Source organism: Hyla sarda, chromosome 3, assembly GCF_029499605.1.
Source record: "Hyla sarda isolate aHylSar1 chromosome 3, aHylSar1.hap1, whole genome shotgun sequence".
In the NCBI taxonomy this organism is placed as follows: domain Eukaryota; kingdom Metazoa; phylum Chordata; class Amphibia; order Anura; family Hylidae; genus Hyla; species Hyla sarda.
This window is the reverse complement of record NC_079191.1, coordinates 368,507,121-368,523,566: the sequence shown is the minus strand read 5'-3', so window position 1 is coordinate 368,523,566 and position 16,446 is coordinate 368,507,121. Positions and strand designations below refer to the sequence as shown.

At 46.1% G+C, this 16,446-nt stretch overlaps 1 protein-coding gene across 10 annotated transcripts in view; it reads right to left on the bottom strand.

Moving 5' to 3' along the window:
- The window catches only part of EML6 (EMAP like 6), a 205,332-nt gene that overhangs the window by 133,326 nt on the left and 55,560 nt on the right, over positions 1 to 16,446 (bottom strand). For all 10 annotated transcript variants that reach the window (XR_008891560.1, XM_056567759.1, XM_056567760.1 and 7 more), the window contains exon 7: positions 5,359 to 5,560. Coding sequence is in view for 9 of the 10 variants with exons in the window: in XM_056567759.1 (XP_056423734.1) it covers positions 5,359 to 5,560 (202 nt within the window). In the remaining variant the exon portion in view is untranslated. The remainder of the gene's footprint in view (positions 1 to 5,358; positions 5,561 to 16,446) is intronic.

Genomic DNA, 16,446 nt, shown 5'->3' with positions numbered 1-16,446 from the left:
ACAAAATTTTGAAAGGACCAAGATAGCGTGGTCCCAACTTGTAGCTAGGGACACGGAAGCGGACATATTTAGCGGAGAGCCATACCTTGTCTCCAGGGGAAAAAACGGGAGGAGCTCTTCTTTTCTTATCCGCGAACCTCTTCATGCGTGAAGAAGCCTGTAAGAGAGAATTTTGGGTCTCTCTCCATATAATGGAAAGGTCACGAGAAATTTCATCCACAGCGGGCAGACCAGAGGGCAAGGGGGTAGGGAGGGGGGGAAGAGGGTGACGGCCGTACACCACGAAAAATGGGGATTTGGAGGAAGATTCAGAGACCCTGAAGTTATACGAGAATTCGGCCCATGGAAGGAGATCTGCCCAGTCATCCTGGCGGGAGGAAACAAAATGTCGCAAATAATCACCCAAGATCTGGTTAATTCTTTCTACTTGTCCATTGGACTGGGGATGATATGCAGAGGAAAAATTTAATTTAATCTTGAGTTGTTTACAGAGAGCCCTCCAGAATTTAGACACGAATTGGACACCTCTATCCGAGACAATCTGCGTAGGCAACCCGTGAAGACGAAAAATGTGTACAAAAAATTGTTTAGCCAACTGAGGCGCAGAAGGAAGACCAGGAAGAGGGATGAAATGTGCCATTTTGGAGAATCGATCAACGACCACCCAAATAACAGTGTTGCCACGGGAAGGGGGTAAATCAGTAATAAAATCCATACCAATCAGAGACCAAGGCTGTTCGGGGACAGGCAGAGGATGAAGAAAACCAGCGGGCTTCTGGCGAGGAGTCTTATCCCGGGCACAGATAGTGCAGGCTCGCACAAAGTCCCCAACATCCGTCTCCAGAGTCGGCCACCAATAGAAGCGGGAGATGAGTTGCACAGATTTCTTGATGCCCGCATGACCTGCGAGATGGGAGGAGTGACCCCATTTGAGGATTCCGAGGCGTTGACGTGGAGAAACAAAGGTCTTTCCTGGAGGAGTCTGCCTGATGGAGGCAGGAGAAGTGGAGATCAGGCAGTCAGGTGGAATGATGTGTTGCGGAGGGAGATCAACTTCTGAGGCATCCGAGGAACGAGAGAGAGCATCGGCCCTAATGTTCTTATCGGCAGGACGAAAGTGAATCTCAAAATTAAATCGGGCAAAGAACAGAGACCACCGGGCCTGGCGAGGATTCAGCCGTTGGGCAGACTGGAGGTAGGAGAGGTTCTTGTGGTCGGTGTAGATAATAACAGGAAATCTTGATCCCTCCAGCAGATGCCTCCATTCCTCAAGTGCTAATTTAATGGCTAGAAGCTCTCGATCCCCGATGGAGTAGTTCCTCTCCGCTGGAGAGAAGGTCCTAGAGAAAAAACCACAAGTGACAGCATGCCCGGAAGAATTTTTTTGTAGAAGAACAGCTCCAGCTCCCACTGAGGAGGCATCAACCTCCAATAGGAAGGGTTTGGAAGGGTCAGGTCTGGAGAGCACGGGAGCCGAAGAAAAGGCAGACTTGAGTCGTTTAAAGGCGTCTTCTGCTTGAGGAGGCCAGGACTTGGGATCAGCATTTTTTTTGGTTAAAGCCACGATAGGAGCCACAATGGTAGAAAAATGTGGAATAAATTGCCTGTAATAATTGGCGAACCCCAAAAAGCGTTGGATAGCACGGAGTCCGGAGGGGCGTGGCCAATCTAAGACGGCAGAGAGTTTGTCTGGATCCATCTGTAGTCCCTGGCCAGAGACCAAATATCCTAGAAAAGGAAGAGATTGGCATTCAAACAGACATTTCTCAATTTTGGCATAGAGTTGATTGTCACGAAGTCTCTGAAGAACCATACGGACATGCTGGTGGTGTTCTTCTAGATTGGCAGAAAAAATTAGGATATCGTCCAGATATACAACAACACAGGAGTATAACAGATCACGAAAAATTTAATTGACAAAGTCTTGGAAGACGGCAGGGGCGTTGCACAGGCCAAAGGGCATGACCAGATACTCAAAGTGTCCATCTCTGGTGTTAAATGCCGTTTTCCACTCATCCCCCTCTCTGATGCGGATGAGGTTATAGGCGCCTCTTAAGTCCAATTTAGTAAAGATGTGGGCACCTTGGAGGCGATCAAAGAGTTCAGAGATGAGGGGTAAGGGGTAGCGGTTCTTAACCGTGATTTTATTAAGACCGCGGTAGTCAATGCAAGGACGTAGGGAGCCATCTTTTTTGGACACAAAGAAAAATCCGGCTCCGGCAGGAGAGGAGGATTTACGGATAAAGCCCTTTTTTAGATTCTCCTGGACGTATTCAGACATGGCAAGAGTCTCTGGGGCAGAGAGAGGATAAATTCTGCCCCGGGGTGGAGTAGTGCCCGGGAGGAGGTCGATAGGACAATCATAAGGCCTGTGAGGAGGTAGAGTCTCAGCTTGTTTTTTGCAGAAAACATCCGCGAAGTCCATATAGGCCTTAGGGAGACCGGTTACTGGAGGAACCACAGAGTTACGGCAAGGGTTACTGGGAACCGGTTTTAGACAGTTCTTGGAACAAGCGGACCCCCAACTCTTGATCTCCCCAGTGGACCAATCCAGGGTTGGGGAATGAAGTTGAAGCCAGGGAAGTCCAAGGAGAATTTCCGAGGTGCAATTGGGGAGGACCAAAAGTTCAATCCTCTCGTGATGAGATCCGATGCTCATAAGAAGGGGTTCCGTGCGGAAACGTATGGTACAGTCCAATCTTTCATTATTTACACAATTGATGTAGAGGGGTCTGGCGAGACTGGTCACTGGGATGTTGAACCTGTTGACGAGAGAGGCCAAAATAAAATTTCCTGCAGATCCAGAGTCCAAGAAGGCCACAGCAGGGAAGGAGAAGGCAGAGGCAGACATCCGCACAGGCACTGTAAGACGTGGAGAAGCAGAGTAGACATCAAGGACTGTCTCACCCTTGTGCGGAGTCAGCGCACGTTTTTCCAGGCGGGGAGGACGGATAGGACAATCCCTCAGGAAGTGTTCGGTACTAGCACAGTACAGGCAGAGGTTCTCCATACGGCGTCGTGTCCTCTCTTGAGGTGTCAGGCGAGACCGGTCGACCTGCATAGCCTCCACGGCAGAAGGCACAGGAACAGATTGCAGGGAACCAGAGGAGAGAGGAGCCGAGGAGAAGAAACGCCTCGTGCGAACAGAGTCCATATCTTGGCGGAGTTCCTGACGCCTTTCGGAAAAACGCATGTCAATGCGAGTGGCTAGGTGAATAAGTTCATGTAGATTAGCAGGAATTTCTCGTGCGGCCAGAACATCTTTAATGTTGCTGGATAGGCCTTTTTTGAAGGTCGCGCAGAGGGCCTCATTATTCCAGGACAATTCTGAAGCAAGAGTACGGAATTGTACGGCATACTCGCCAACGGAAGAATTACCCTGGACCAGGTTCAACAGGGCAGTCTCAGCAGAAGAGGCTCGGGCAGGTTCCTCAAAGACACTTCGGATTTCCGAGAAGAAGGAGTGTACAGAGGCAGTGACGGGGTCATTGCGGTCCCAGAGCGGTGTGGCCCATGACAGGGCTTTTCCGGACAGAAGGCTGACTACGAAAGCCACCTTAGACCTTTCAGTGGGAAACAGGTCCGACATCATCTCCAGATGCAGGGAACATTGGGAAAGAAAGCCACGGCAAAACTTAGAGTCCCCATCAAATTTATCCGGCAAGGATAGGCGTAGCCCAGGAGCGGCCACTCGCTGCGGAGGAGGTGCAGGAGCTGGCGGAGGAGATGACTGCTGAAGCTGTGGTAGTAACTGTTGTAGCATAACGGTCAGTTGAGACAGCTGTTGGCCTTGTTGCGCTATCTGTTGTGACTGCTGGGCGACCACCGTGGTGAGGTCAGCGACAACTGGCAGAGGAACTTCAGCGGGATCCATGGCCGGATCTACTGTCACGATGCCGGCTGGCAGGTAGTGGATCCTCTGTGCCAGAGAGGGATTGGCGTGGACCGTGCTAGTGGACCGGTTCTAAGCCACTACTGGTTTTCACCAGAGCCCGCCGCAAAGCGGGATGGTCTTGCTGCGGCGGTAGTGACCAGGTCGTATCCACTAGCAACGGCTCACCTCTCTGGCTGCTGAAGATAGGCGCGGTACAAGGGAGTAGGCAGAAGCAAGGTCGGACGTAGCAGAAGGTCGGGGCAGGCAGCAAGGATCGTAGTCAGGGGCAACGGCAGAAGGTCTGGAAACACAGGCAAGGAACACACAAGGAACGCTTTCACTGGCACAAGGCAACAAGATCCGGCAAGGGAGTGCAGGGGAAGTGAGGTGATATAGGGCAGTGCACAGGTGAACACACTAATTGGAACCACTGCGCCAATCAGCGGCGCAGTGGCCCTTTAAATCGCAGAGACCCGGCGCGCGCGCGCCCTAGGGAGCGGGGCCGCGCGCGCCGGGACAGAACAGACGGAGAGCGAGTCAGGTAGGGGAGCCGGGGTGCGCATCGCGAGCGGGCGCTACCCGCATCGCGAATCGCATCCCGGCTGGCAGCGGAATCGCAGCGCCCCGGGTCAGAGGACGTGACCGGAGCGCTGCAGCGGGGAGAGTGAAGCGAGCGCTCCGGGGAGGAGCGGGGACCCGGAGCGCTCGGCGTAACAGTAATTTACAAATCTGTTTAACTTTCTGGCACCAGTTGATTTAAAAAAATAAAAAAATAAATAAATAAATAAAAAGTTTTCCATGGGAGTACCCCCTTAAACACTGCAGACTAGTAAGCGCGCGCATGAGTGGCCACTCCTGCTCACTTACCCGCCATTGATTGGCAGCATTGTGTCTGTGATTAACAGAACACTGCCAGTCACTGGGGGATGAGCAGGCTAGAGTAGCCGCTCATAAATATCATGGACTTTTTAGTGTGCGTGCGCTCAGTAGTCCACAGTGTTAAACAGTAATTTAACCATATATGTGACACATACACAGAAAAGTAATACAGTGTCTTACTCAGGGTCCCTGTCACCATGTTTATACTCTCCTCAGATAGGGCAGCATAAATCTGGTGACTGATTACCTTTAAAGGTGCGCGTTTCCTAGATTTAGCTGCTGTTAGGTTAGATGGATTGTCGTCACATTGGACAGACTAGGGGCGTTCAGCATCTTTAAATGCCTCCCCACAAATCCATCCAATGTGACAAAGATATGGAAGATGCCAGCAGCGGTATGTGCTCTACCATTCATTCTTCTATATATATATATATTGACATAGTCTATGTTCTATTGACTATGAGCCTACGATACGGCAGACCTGTCCCAGCTTCCTCCGCACTCAGGCTTCATAGGTAACAATATTGTAGACTCTGTGCTCTCCCTTCATCTCTACTTCTGGAAATAATATATATATACATATATAAAGCAAGTTTTCCACATACCTAACAGATCGATCATCGCTGCCGGTAACGGCTAAAGGTTTCTTCGGGTGCATGGCAAGTGCCCAGAGCTCTCCTTCACAATGTCCCTGCATTATCAACATGGGCTTATCCCGTTCCCGCACCATTACTTCAAAGATTTCACTATCCTGAGTCCCGGCTAGAATCCTATCTCCTTTCCAGCATACGCTCCTGATAGAGAGGCCTGTATATGCAGAATAGATAGAAACTACTTATCGATTGATTTCATTGCGGTGGAATAATCCTTCTTGGTTAGTAAAACGACATCTGGCTTTACGATCATTTGTAACAAGTAGTAAAACATAGCCGGACTTTACTACTATTGATTAAACCATTGACATAAGAGTTTGCTACATCCTTCTGTATTCCTTTAAGCATGCTCTGTTTAGCCTAAGCTTCACCTCTTTACTTGATGATCTTCTCAGGACAAGGCTGATGCCATAACGCTCTACTGGTTCGTACTACCCTTGTATAATCAACTTACCAAGAGGAAGCTCAGACATTGAAGGACAACATAACAAGGTTAGGCACACAAAGAAACGGCTGTCAGTGCGGCCATAGGTTTAATATAATGCACTTTAATTATGAATTTACTTTCATACAGTGGCCATGCTGAGCCATGTAGTCTTGGGAAACTGGGCTTTTATTATAACTACAACACACTATGCCTGGTGTTTTTGTGGCATTTTTTTTCCATCATCATGTAGTTTAATAGGTGTTTTGGTTGAGAAATCTCATTTTCAAATGCACTTTTATGGAAAATAGAGTAAGGGCGGGTTCACACTACGTTTTCTCCCATACGGGAGCGCATACGGCAGGGGGGAGCTAAAAGCTCGCGCTCCCGTATGTGACCGTATGCGCTCCCGTATGTCATTCATTTCAATGAGCCGACCGGAGTGAAACGTTCGGTCCGGTCGGCTCATTTTTGCGCCGTATGCGCTTTTACAACCGGACCTAAAACTGTGGTCAGCCACGGTTTTAGGTCCGGTTGTAAAAGCGCATACGGCGCAAAAATGAGCCGACCGGACCGAACGTTTCACTCCGGTCGGCTCATTGAAATGAATGACATACGGGAGCGCATACGGTCACATACGGGAGCGCAAGGTTTTAGCTCCCCCCTGCCGTATGCGCTCCCGTATGGGACAAAACGTAGTGTGAACCCAGCCTTAAATAGTTTCTCTCCTTATCCAGAAGCAAGAGCGTCTCTCGTTGTGAAGAACCCGATTTGTCAGTACATAACACACTCAATATATGGATTCCAATAGACATTGTGGCTCGTTTACTAAAGATAATCTGACTTTTTTTCGTTTTTTCAGTTTTGCGCCCAAATTGTGTTGCAAGTTGTGTGCGCCAGATTTTGAGACCGAAAAATCCCCAAAACCCGACCAACTCTCCATTTTAAACCGGCATGGTCGACAGAGAAAGGGGGTGTGGTAAAGGGAAAGAGGCCTGTCCCCCGACTGTTTTAAAAACAACCTACAAATTTAAAGGGGTACTCCAGGGAAGTTAAGAAAAATTTAAATGCCCCAAAGCCACCACAATACCTGTTCTTTGTCCCCTGTAGTTATTCATGTGGTTTTGGCAGCTCCTGTGGCAATTGTTGTCTCCTAAATACTTTTTTTTCCTTACCTGCAGCACAAACTACAACTCCCAGAATTCAGTGGAGTTCTGTGTAATGGCTGCCAGCCAACTGCTTTCACTATCTGTGTGCAGGCATACACTGCAGATCACACAATTACACACTGGGGGAGATTTATCAAACTGTGTGAGAGAAAAAGTGGAGGGATTTTCCCACAGCAACCAGCTAACAAGCTGAGGTAAAGTGAAAGCCGAGCTGTGATTGGCTGCATATGGGGAAATCTCTCCACTTTTTCTCTCACACAGTCTGATAAATCTGGGCCACTGTACATGTCTTTTCTTTTAAACAATGCCTCCTGCTATGAGTTTTTCTGTGTTCTGAATAGCAGCATATAAAAAAAAACAGCAGCTATGTGCTCAGTTGTGACTAGGAATCTTTCCTCTCACAAGCTCCTCACACAGGTAGGAGAGGGGTGGCTGTACAGCCAAAGCTCTAGCCCAATCAGAAATCAGACATAGATCAGGTGATGTTGTCTTGATGAGAGGGGCTGCTCTCACTGAGGAGACAACGTGGATCTAAAAAATGAATTTTTCTCACACTTCCTGCATGTAAGTGGCAGCTGAAAGAGGAAAACTGTTGTATATAGCTAATGAATGATATTTAGACAAATACATAGGTTGGTGAGAGGGAAAGAATGGGCTATGGGTTTAGTTCCCCGGAGTGCCTCTTTAATATTGTTCCCACTAAAATGTAGAGGATTTGAGTTCTAGAAAACCAGAAAGCTTTGAGCAGGTGTAAAAAAAAAAAAAAGGAAAACGTAGGGAGAAGCGCCAGCTTAGTAAATACCATGGAAAAATACCTGTCGGGAAAAAAACCCACAAACAAAACTACAATCCACTTTTAGGCTATGTTCACACTTTGGAATGTCTGCACAGAAAATCTTTGTGCGGACATTCCGAAGACTGCAGGCGGCATAACACACCGCAGGGAAATGTGCCATCTCATAGACCGCAATGCATTCCGTGTGAAGTCCGCAGAAAGAATGAAAACGTTCATTCTTTTTGCGGACACGGAAATCAGAAATTCCGCGCCAGAAACATCTGTGCACAGCGCAGCAGAATCCCACTGAATTCAATGGGACTCTGCTGCAGCGGAATTCCGCACGGAAATTTCAAGGTGTGAACATAGCCTTAGTAAATCAGGGATGCCGTGTAATACCTTATTTGGCCTGCAATGGCACTAACTAAAGAACTAAGCACTTGTTATTGTATTCCCTGCAGCTGGTCTCCAAACTGTGGACCTCCAGTTGTTGCACAACTACAACTCACAGCATGCCCGGGCAGGCACTGGTATGCTGGGAACTGTAGTTTTGAAACAGCTGGAGGTCAACAGTTTGGAGACCACTTTTCTAAAGGTGTCAGTAGCTAGGACACTCTTGATCTCCTTATCACTTTGGGATCACTTTTAAACATATTTCTGATAAGTTCAACCATGGGGCTATCAGATAGGATGTGGATATAACAAAATAAAAAACATTTATATTAAGATTGTCTAAAAAAAAAAGAAAAAAAAAAGGGACAAAAACATACTATAAATGACAAAATGCGCTATAATAATAAGCTACAGAAAAAGGGATCAATGAGCTGCAAACACAATGACTATACATTACTGCATAGTCCAGTGTTTTCCAAACAGTGTGTCTCAAGCTGTTGTAAAACTACAACTCCCAGCATGCCCGGACAGCCTTTGGCTGTCCGGGCATGCTGGGAGTTGTAGTTTTGCAACAGCTGCAGGCACGCTGTTTGAAAAACCCTGGCATAGTCAATAGACTTAACATAGGTCATACCAAGCAATAGCAATTGGGTTTTTTTCTGGCAGCTTTTGGAAAACTGTCACTGCAGTTTTTGAGCCAAAGTCAGAAGTGGATCCATTAGGGAGGAGAAGTGTAAGTCCTTCCTTTATATTTCCCTTTCCCTCTCAATACACTTCTGGCTTTGGCTCAAAAACTAATGATTACCATTCCCCATTCCATTATACATTATAGTGCCCGTGTCAAAAAAGATGTTCAATTTTAGGCCGCACAAATAAGTTTTGCCTTTGCCATCCATTTTTGTTTTGTAGATTTATATATATATATATATATATATATATATATTGGATATTTATGCTGTAAGCTATGCCTGTACTTATAGGGCTGGAGGGAAGGGCACATGACCCATAAAAACAAAAATGATTTTCCTCAAACAGTTTAAACCTGTTTTGATGTTGTCCAATGAGCGTAATGAATAATAGAAACTGTGCATATGCCAAGAGTCATAATAGAGAACGTTAAAGGTAATGTAATGCACATGGCAGAGCTATGGATTTTTCCCAAGGCATGATCGCCCGTGCTATCTTCAGCACTGTATAATAACAATGGAACACATTCAGACAAACACTGGAGATGCATCCGTGTTACTGGGTTATTTTTTAACCAGCCACCTGCTCTATCACTTAACAGATGGTAACAAGAAGGATGATGGCAGGACTGGGCTTGTACATTGCAAACGGTAGGACAGGCTCATTGTTCATTCGGAAGTATGTTTTCATGGAGGGGGTGCAAAATGTAGAAAATGTGGAATGGAAATATACCATGAAATAGGACACCTACTTGAGTCTGGGCATCAGGTGATTTTATCCTGCCATACATAGCTAGAACTGGACCTACAAAATCCAGCCAATTGATCCATCTTATTCAAGGATGAGTTGATCGAGAGGGTTCAAAGACGGGCAACCAGAGTAATACAGGGAATGGGAGGACTACAGTACCCAGAAAGATTATCAGTATTTGGGTTATTTAGTTTAGAAAAAAAGAAGGCTTAGGGGCGACCTAATAACTATGCATGTATGTATATATATATATATATATATATATATATATCAGGGGACCGTACAGAGATCTCTCCCATGATCTATTTATACCCAGGACTGTATCTATAACAAGGGGGCATCCTCTACCTTTAGAGGAAAGAAGGTTTCTACACCAGCACAGACGGGGGTTCTTTACTGTAAGAGCAGAGAAACTGTGGAACGCTCTTCCGGAGGAGGTGATCATGGTGAACTCAGTAAGGGCTCGTTCACACGTATTTTATGCTGCGGATCCACCGACAATGTTGCCTCCATCTGTGCTTGCTCCTGCCGCCATGAACAGACCCGCTGGGATGTGAGAGTCGCCGCACGCATGCGCAGTATACTCGCACACATCGCGACCTCTCCCCCTGCTCCCTGAGCTATGCCGAGAACAGCTGCGATGTGTGCGAGTATACTGCACATGCCCGTGATGACTCCCACATCACAGCGTGTCTGCTCTGAGCAGCGGATTGCCACTATGAGCTGGAACAGATGGAGTCAACACTGTAGGGTCCATCTCCTGCTAACGAGCCCTTAGAGAGTTCAAAAGGGGCCTGGAAGCATTTCTGGAGAGTAATAACATTACAGGTTATGTATACTAGATTTATAGGGACAGAACATTGATCCAGGGATTTATTCTGATGCCATATTGGAGTCGGGAAGGAATTTTTACCTCTAGTATGAGGGTTCTTTGCCTTCCTCGGGATCAACTCAGTAGGGACTATAGGGATATAGGTTGAACTTTATGAACTCTGGTTTTTGTTTAACCTCATAAACTATGTAACTATATTAGTATTATGTCTGTACAGTGTCAGAAAGGTAACAGTCTACATTATTGTGACCAAGTACTGGAGTGCCTACAGATTCATATTATTCTTGGTGCCACCATATGATGCCTCCATGTACAAAGCTTTACCTCCATATAACAACATGCAGTGAAACACACAATTATTTCTTTTCTGACTGATACTTCTAATATAGAGTTATAATGAGCCCCTAGACTTCCCTAGGTGCTGTACTACAAATCTGTACAATATAATTCCATGCAGCAGCCATATGCATGAACCCTGGCTCTTAATTTAAACCTACCGCTGACCTACCTTAAAGTAAACCAGCTTTTTTATTCTCAGAATCAGTGGGGGTCCCAGAGGTAGAACCCCCACCAATCATAAAGTGATGGTGTGGCCTAGTGAAATCACATGGTCCAATGGGAGAATCCAATTGACAAAAAAGTCCAGCACTTTACATGGAGATAGAAAATGATTACATTCAACTTTATTGTAGATTTCAGCATAAAATGTCCGAGGGGACACAGGTCCATTTAAATACCAACTTGTTTCCACTGACTTCTTCAAGGTTTTAATCTTGTATACCTTAGGCTAGAAATAAATACTATTCAAAAAACCAAAAGTCCACCTCCTTAATCACCTTAATACTATTCAAAAAAACAAAAGTCCACCTCCTTAATCACTAAAGTGATTAAGGAGGTGGACTTTTGTTTTTTTGAATAGTATTAAGGTGATTAAGGAGGTGGACTTTTGTTTTTTTGAATAGTATTTATTCATAGCCTAAGGTATACAAGATTAAAACCTTTAAGAAGGCAGTCTAAACATAGTAACATAGTTCATAAGGTCGAAAAAAGACCAGAGTCCATCAAGTTCAACCTATAACCCTAATGAGTCCCTACTGAGTTGATATAGAACTAGAATCCATAACCTGTAATGTTATTATTCTCCAAAAATGCATCCAGACCCCTTTTAAATTCTTTTACAGAGTTCACCATGACCACCTCCTCTGGCAGAGAATTCCACAGTCTCACTGCTCTTACAGTAAAAAACCCTCGTCTGTGCTGGTGTAGAAACCTTCTTCCCTCTAGACCAGTGATGGCGAACCTTCTTGAGCCTGAGTGCCCAAACCGTAATGCACGCCAACTTTTTTTTCCCTCAAAGTGCCAGCACAGCAATTAAATCAGATTACTGGGGTTTGTTTAGAAAAAACAACTCATAGATTTGCCATAACTAATTAACCTGTTCAGGACGTGGGGCGTATGCATACGCCCTGCATTCCGGTCCCTGCCCCTAGCCGGTTGGGGACCGGACCGGGGTGCCTGTTAAAATCATTCAGCAGGCATCCCGGCACATGGTCGAGGGGGGTCCTGAGACCCATGTCGGCGATTGCAGAAAATCGCATGTCAATTCAGACATGCGATTTTCTGCTATTCCGGGCTGATCGGGTCTCTGGTGACCCGATTGCCCGGAAAATAGGAATGATCGGAGCTGTCAGTGACAGCCCTGATCCTCCTGAGGGATAGGAGCGAGGTCGCAGTGCTGCGATCTCCTCCTATCCCCTGCCATTGGTCAGAAATTAATTCTGACCAATGGCAGCGCACGACAGGGAGTTGCCATGGAAACCCCCCCGCTCTGCCCACCCCTCGCTGGAGACTGCAGAGATCACAGCACAGGTAGGGAAGCGACGGTGGGGGTGGGGGGGGGGGGGCGTAAGGGGCAGTAAAGTTATCTTTACTGCTGCCCTTCTAGTGGTTGCCAAACTGCAACTCCCAGCATGCCCAGACAGCCAAAGGCTGTCTGGGCATGCTGGGAGTTGTAGTTTTGCAACATCTGGAGGGTCACAGTTTGGAGACCACTATTACAGTGGTGCCCAAACGATAGCCCTCCAGATGTTGCCAAACTAAAACTCTCAGCATGCCTAGACTGCCCAGGCATGCTGGGAGTTGTAGTTCTGTAACATCTGTCACTTCTGATTTAGCAATTTTCATGAAAATTTAGAAAATTGCTGCTATACCTTGAAGCCCTCAGAATCAGAATAATCGGTAAAAGCATCTTAGAGTCATTAATGCTTAAAGTGGCGGTGGTCAGAATTGCGAAAAAGCGCTACGTCCTTAAGGTGAAAATTACCTGCGTCCTTAAAGGAGAACTCCAGACCATAAAAAGTGTCCCCCATATTGCCGGCAGTAAAAAAATAAAGATGTACATACCTTCCTCCGCTCCCCCAGGGCCTCCGGTAACCGGCTCCAGTCTCCGCCGCGATCCACTTCCTGGTTGCCGGTGGTCGGATGAGTCAGCCAATCAACAGCCGCAGCGCAGTCCAACTCGGCCGGTGATAGGCTGAGCGGCAGTGTGACTTTTCAGCCCCGGCCGCAGGTGCCGGTGTAGTGAAGAATTTTGTGTCCTGAAGCGTTTTCACACTGCCGCTCTGCCTATCCCCGGCCAAGTCTGACTTCGCTGCGGCTGGTGATTGGCTGAGCGCAGTATGACTCATCCGACCACCGGCAGCCAGGTATGTACATGTTTATTTTTTTACTGCCGGCACTATGGGGGACAATTTTTATGGTCTGGAGTTTTCCTTTAAGGGGTTAACATATTTTGTTTTAACTAATTTACATCTTTTGTTGTGTGTATGTGTTGAGGGGTGCTGTGTGTGTGTGTGAGGTGCTGTGTTTGTAGGGTACTGTGTGTGTCTGAGGGGGTGCTGTGTGTGGGGGTGCTGTGTGTGTGTGTTTGTGGGGTACTGTGTGTGTCTGAGGGGTGCTGTGTGTGGGGGTGCTGTGTGTGTGTGTTTGTGGGGTACTGTGTGTGTCTGAGGGGTGCTGTGTGTGGGGGTGCTGTGTGTGTGTGTTTGAGGGGTGCTGTGCGTGTGTGAGGTGCTGTGTGTTTGAGGGGTGCTGTGTGTGGGGGAAATGTGTGTGTTTGAGGGGTGCTGTGTGCTTGTCTGTGGGGGTGATGTGTGTGTTTGAGGGGTGCTGTGTGTGTGGGGTGCTATGGGTGCTGTGTGGGGGTCTGCTGTGTTTATGCGGGTGTGGGGGGGATGGGGTGCTGTGTGGGGTAGGTGCTGTGTGTGTGGGGGTAGGGATGCCGTGTGTGTGTGCACCCAAATGGAAAATGTTTAAGCATTTTGAGGGTCACAAGGCCCAAATCTTCCTATATAAAGTTATGGTGCACAGCGAGCGTCGTATTTATGATGTGACTTTTGCCAGTGTATATGGCTTTCTGCGTGGGTAACTCCAGTGGGCAGTTTGTGAACATGGTTTCCTAGGCATACAGTTTACACACTGATTTATGACGTGCAACTTTTATAAAAGTCGCACAGTTTTGGGACCAGGCACAGACAGTCACGGCCGATTAACAAGTGCACTCCACATTTATGAATGCCTGGCAAGTCTAGTAGATCAGCTTGCTGCACAAATCTTTGCCAGCATTTATCAAAGGACGCAGGCATATTGACAGATGCCGACCAGTGCTACATGGTGAACGCTAGTGCGCCGTACAGGCGGAAAAACACCAAAATTGCACATGTTTATAAATGACTCCCTTTATTTTTAACATAGGAAGATAAATATATTATATATTCAATATATTCTCTATAAATAACTAGTCTCTCCGGTTACAGAAGAATCTCGAGAGCATATGCAGATATCTCAAGAGACTGCTACTGGCATAATGAAAATGTGTTTACAGGGTTACTGAAACTGTCAGCAAGCACATTGTTCTGGAATAATCCTATGGATAGTACTAGAATGTCAACAAAGCCACTTACTGCGTCCAAAATTGTGGCACTTACCAATAACCACAGTAAAAGGTGGCTATTTGGTACGGCCAAGGAGCTTTTTATTTATTAAGTGTACTACAATAGACAAATAAATCTGTTACAAATGGATCTGGATAGGTTGGAGGTTTGGGCTGAGAAGTGGTAGATGAGGTCCAACACAGAAAAATGTAAGGATATCCACATTCAGGCTGGGAATATGTATTAGGGTAGGGTCACATGGAATGTTTCCGCAGTGTATTTTACACTGTGGATCCGCCGATGAAGGGCCCTACAGTGTGCCTCCAGCTGTGCCTGCTTGTAGCAGCAATCCGCCGCTACGAGCAGACACACAGCGATCTGCGAGACGCCGTGCGCATGCCCAGTGTTCCCACAGACATTGTTGTGTGTGTACAAGTATACTGCGCATTCACGTGGTGACTCCCAGATCGCTGTGTGTCTGCTATGAGCAGACACAGCTGGAGGCACACTGTCCAGAGGAAAAGTTGCTTCTTTCATTTCTCAGAGACTATTTTAAAAATGAAAGAAGCAATCTGATTGGTTGTTATGGGCAACTCAGCAACTTTTCTTCTGGACAGGTTTTGAAAAAACTCACCCTGTACCTAGAACAAGGGGGCACCCTCTACATCTAGAGGAAAGAAGGTTTCTACACTAGCACAGACGGCGGGGGAGGAGGGGGGGCTCGATGGTGGTATGGGTCGTTATTGGAAGAGCCGTGTGACTATGGACAATGGAAGTGGTCATGGCGAACTTAATAAAATAGTTCAAAGGAGGTTTGGATACATTTCTGGAGAGTAATAACTTATACAGGTTAATACAGGTTATGGCTACTAGATTTATGTGGACAGAACATTGATGCAGGGATTTATTCTCACTGCCATATTGAAGTCATACCCTTGGTATGGAGCAATTGGCATCAGCCTCATAAGGTTTTTTTTTGCCTTCTTCTGGATAAACACAGAAGGAACAAAATAGGGATATAGGTTGAACTGGACACTGGTCTTTTTTCAACATTATTAACTATGCGAATTTAACTAAATATCTATTTCTAATATATTTTTATTTATTGTTTATCTGCTTTTTACTTTGATTTCCCTTCTTTTTTAAATAAAACCATCACTGAAGAATCAGTTGTTTCCAAAACTCTCATTGACGTGAATGGAAAGAAAGCAATGCACATAAAAAGACAGCTATCTTCATCTGCCCTCATATTTATGGGTGAAAGAGGGATCTCAGAGGTCCCCCATTCTACCAACAGGGACACCCACTTACTAGACAGTTACTGCATGACCTGTCATATGCTTTTCGCAAGGATATACAAAGATGATATATTAAAGGGGTACTCCGCTGGAAAACATTTTTTTTTAATCAACTGGTGCCAGAAAGTTAAAAAGATTTGTAAATTACTTCTATTTAAAAATCTTATTCCTTCCAGTACTTATCAGCTGCTGTATGCTCCACATGAAGTTCTTTTCTTTTTGTGCTCTCTGCTGACACTTCTGTCCATTTTGGGAGCTGAGTAGGAGCAAATCCCCATAGCAAACCCCTCCTGCTCCGGACAGTTCCTGACATGGACAGAGGTGTCAGCAGAGAGCACTTGTGGTCAGACAGAAAGGAAATTCAAAAAGAAAAAAACTTCCTCCATAGTATTCAGCAACTGTTAAGTATTGGAAGGATTAAGATTTTTAAATAGAAGTCATTTACAAATCTGTTTAACTTCCTGGCATCAGTTGATTTAAAAAAATATGTTTTCCAGCGGAATAAACCTTTAAAGTAGTTGAACTGGTATTATTAGATACATGCTGCAGTAAGAGATGTAGTACATAGCACAGCTGAGGATTTCAAAGTTGACTTAGGGTATGTTCACACTGAGGAATTCAAGAGGAATTTCCCAGAGTTAGGGACTGTTCACACGCGCAGATTTTTTAGCGGGTTTTCCGCTGTGTATTTGAAAGTGGGCGGACTCTTCTCGGCTGTCCGCAGACGATTTTCCGCGGCAGAATGTACACTGCAGAAAACCCGCCGCAAGCCCCATTGAA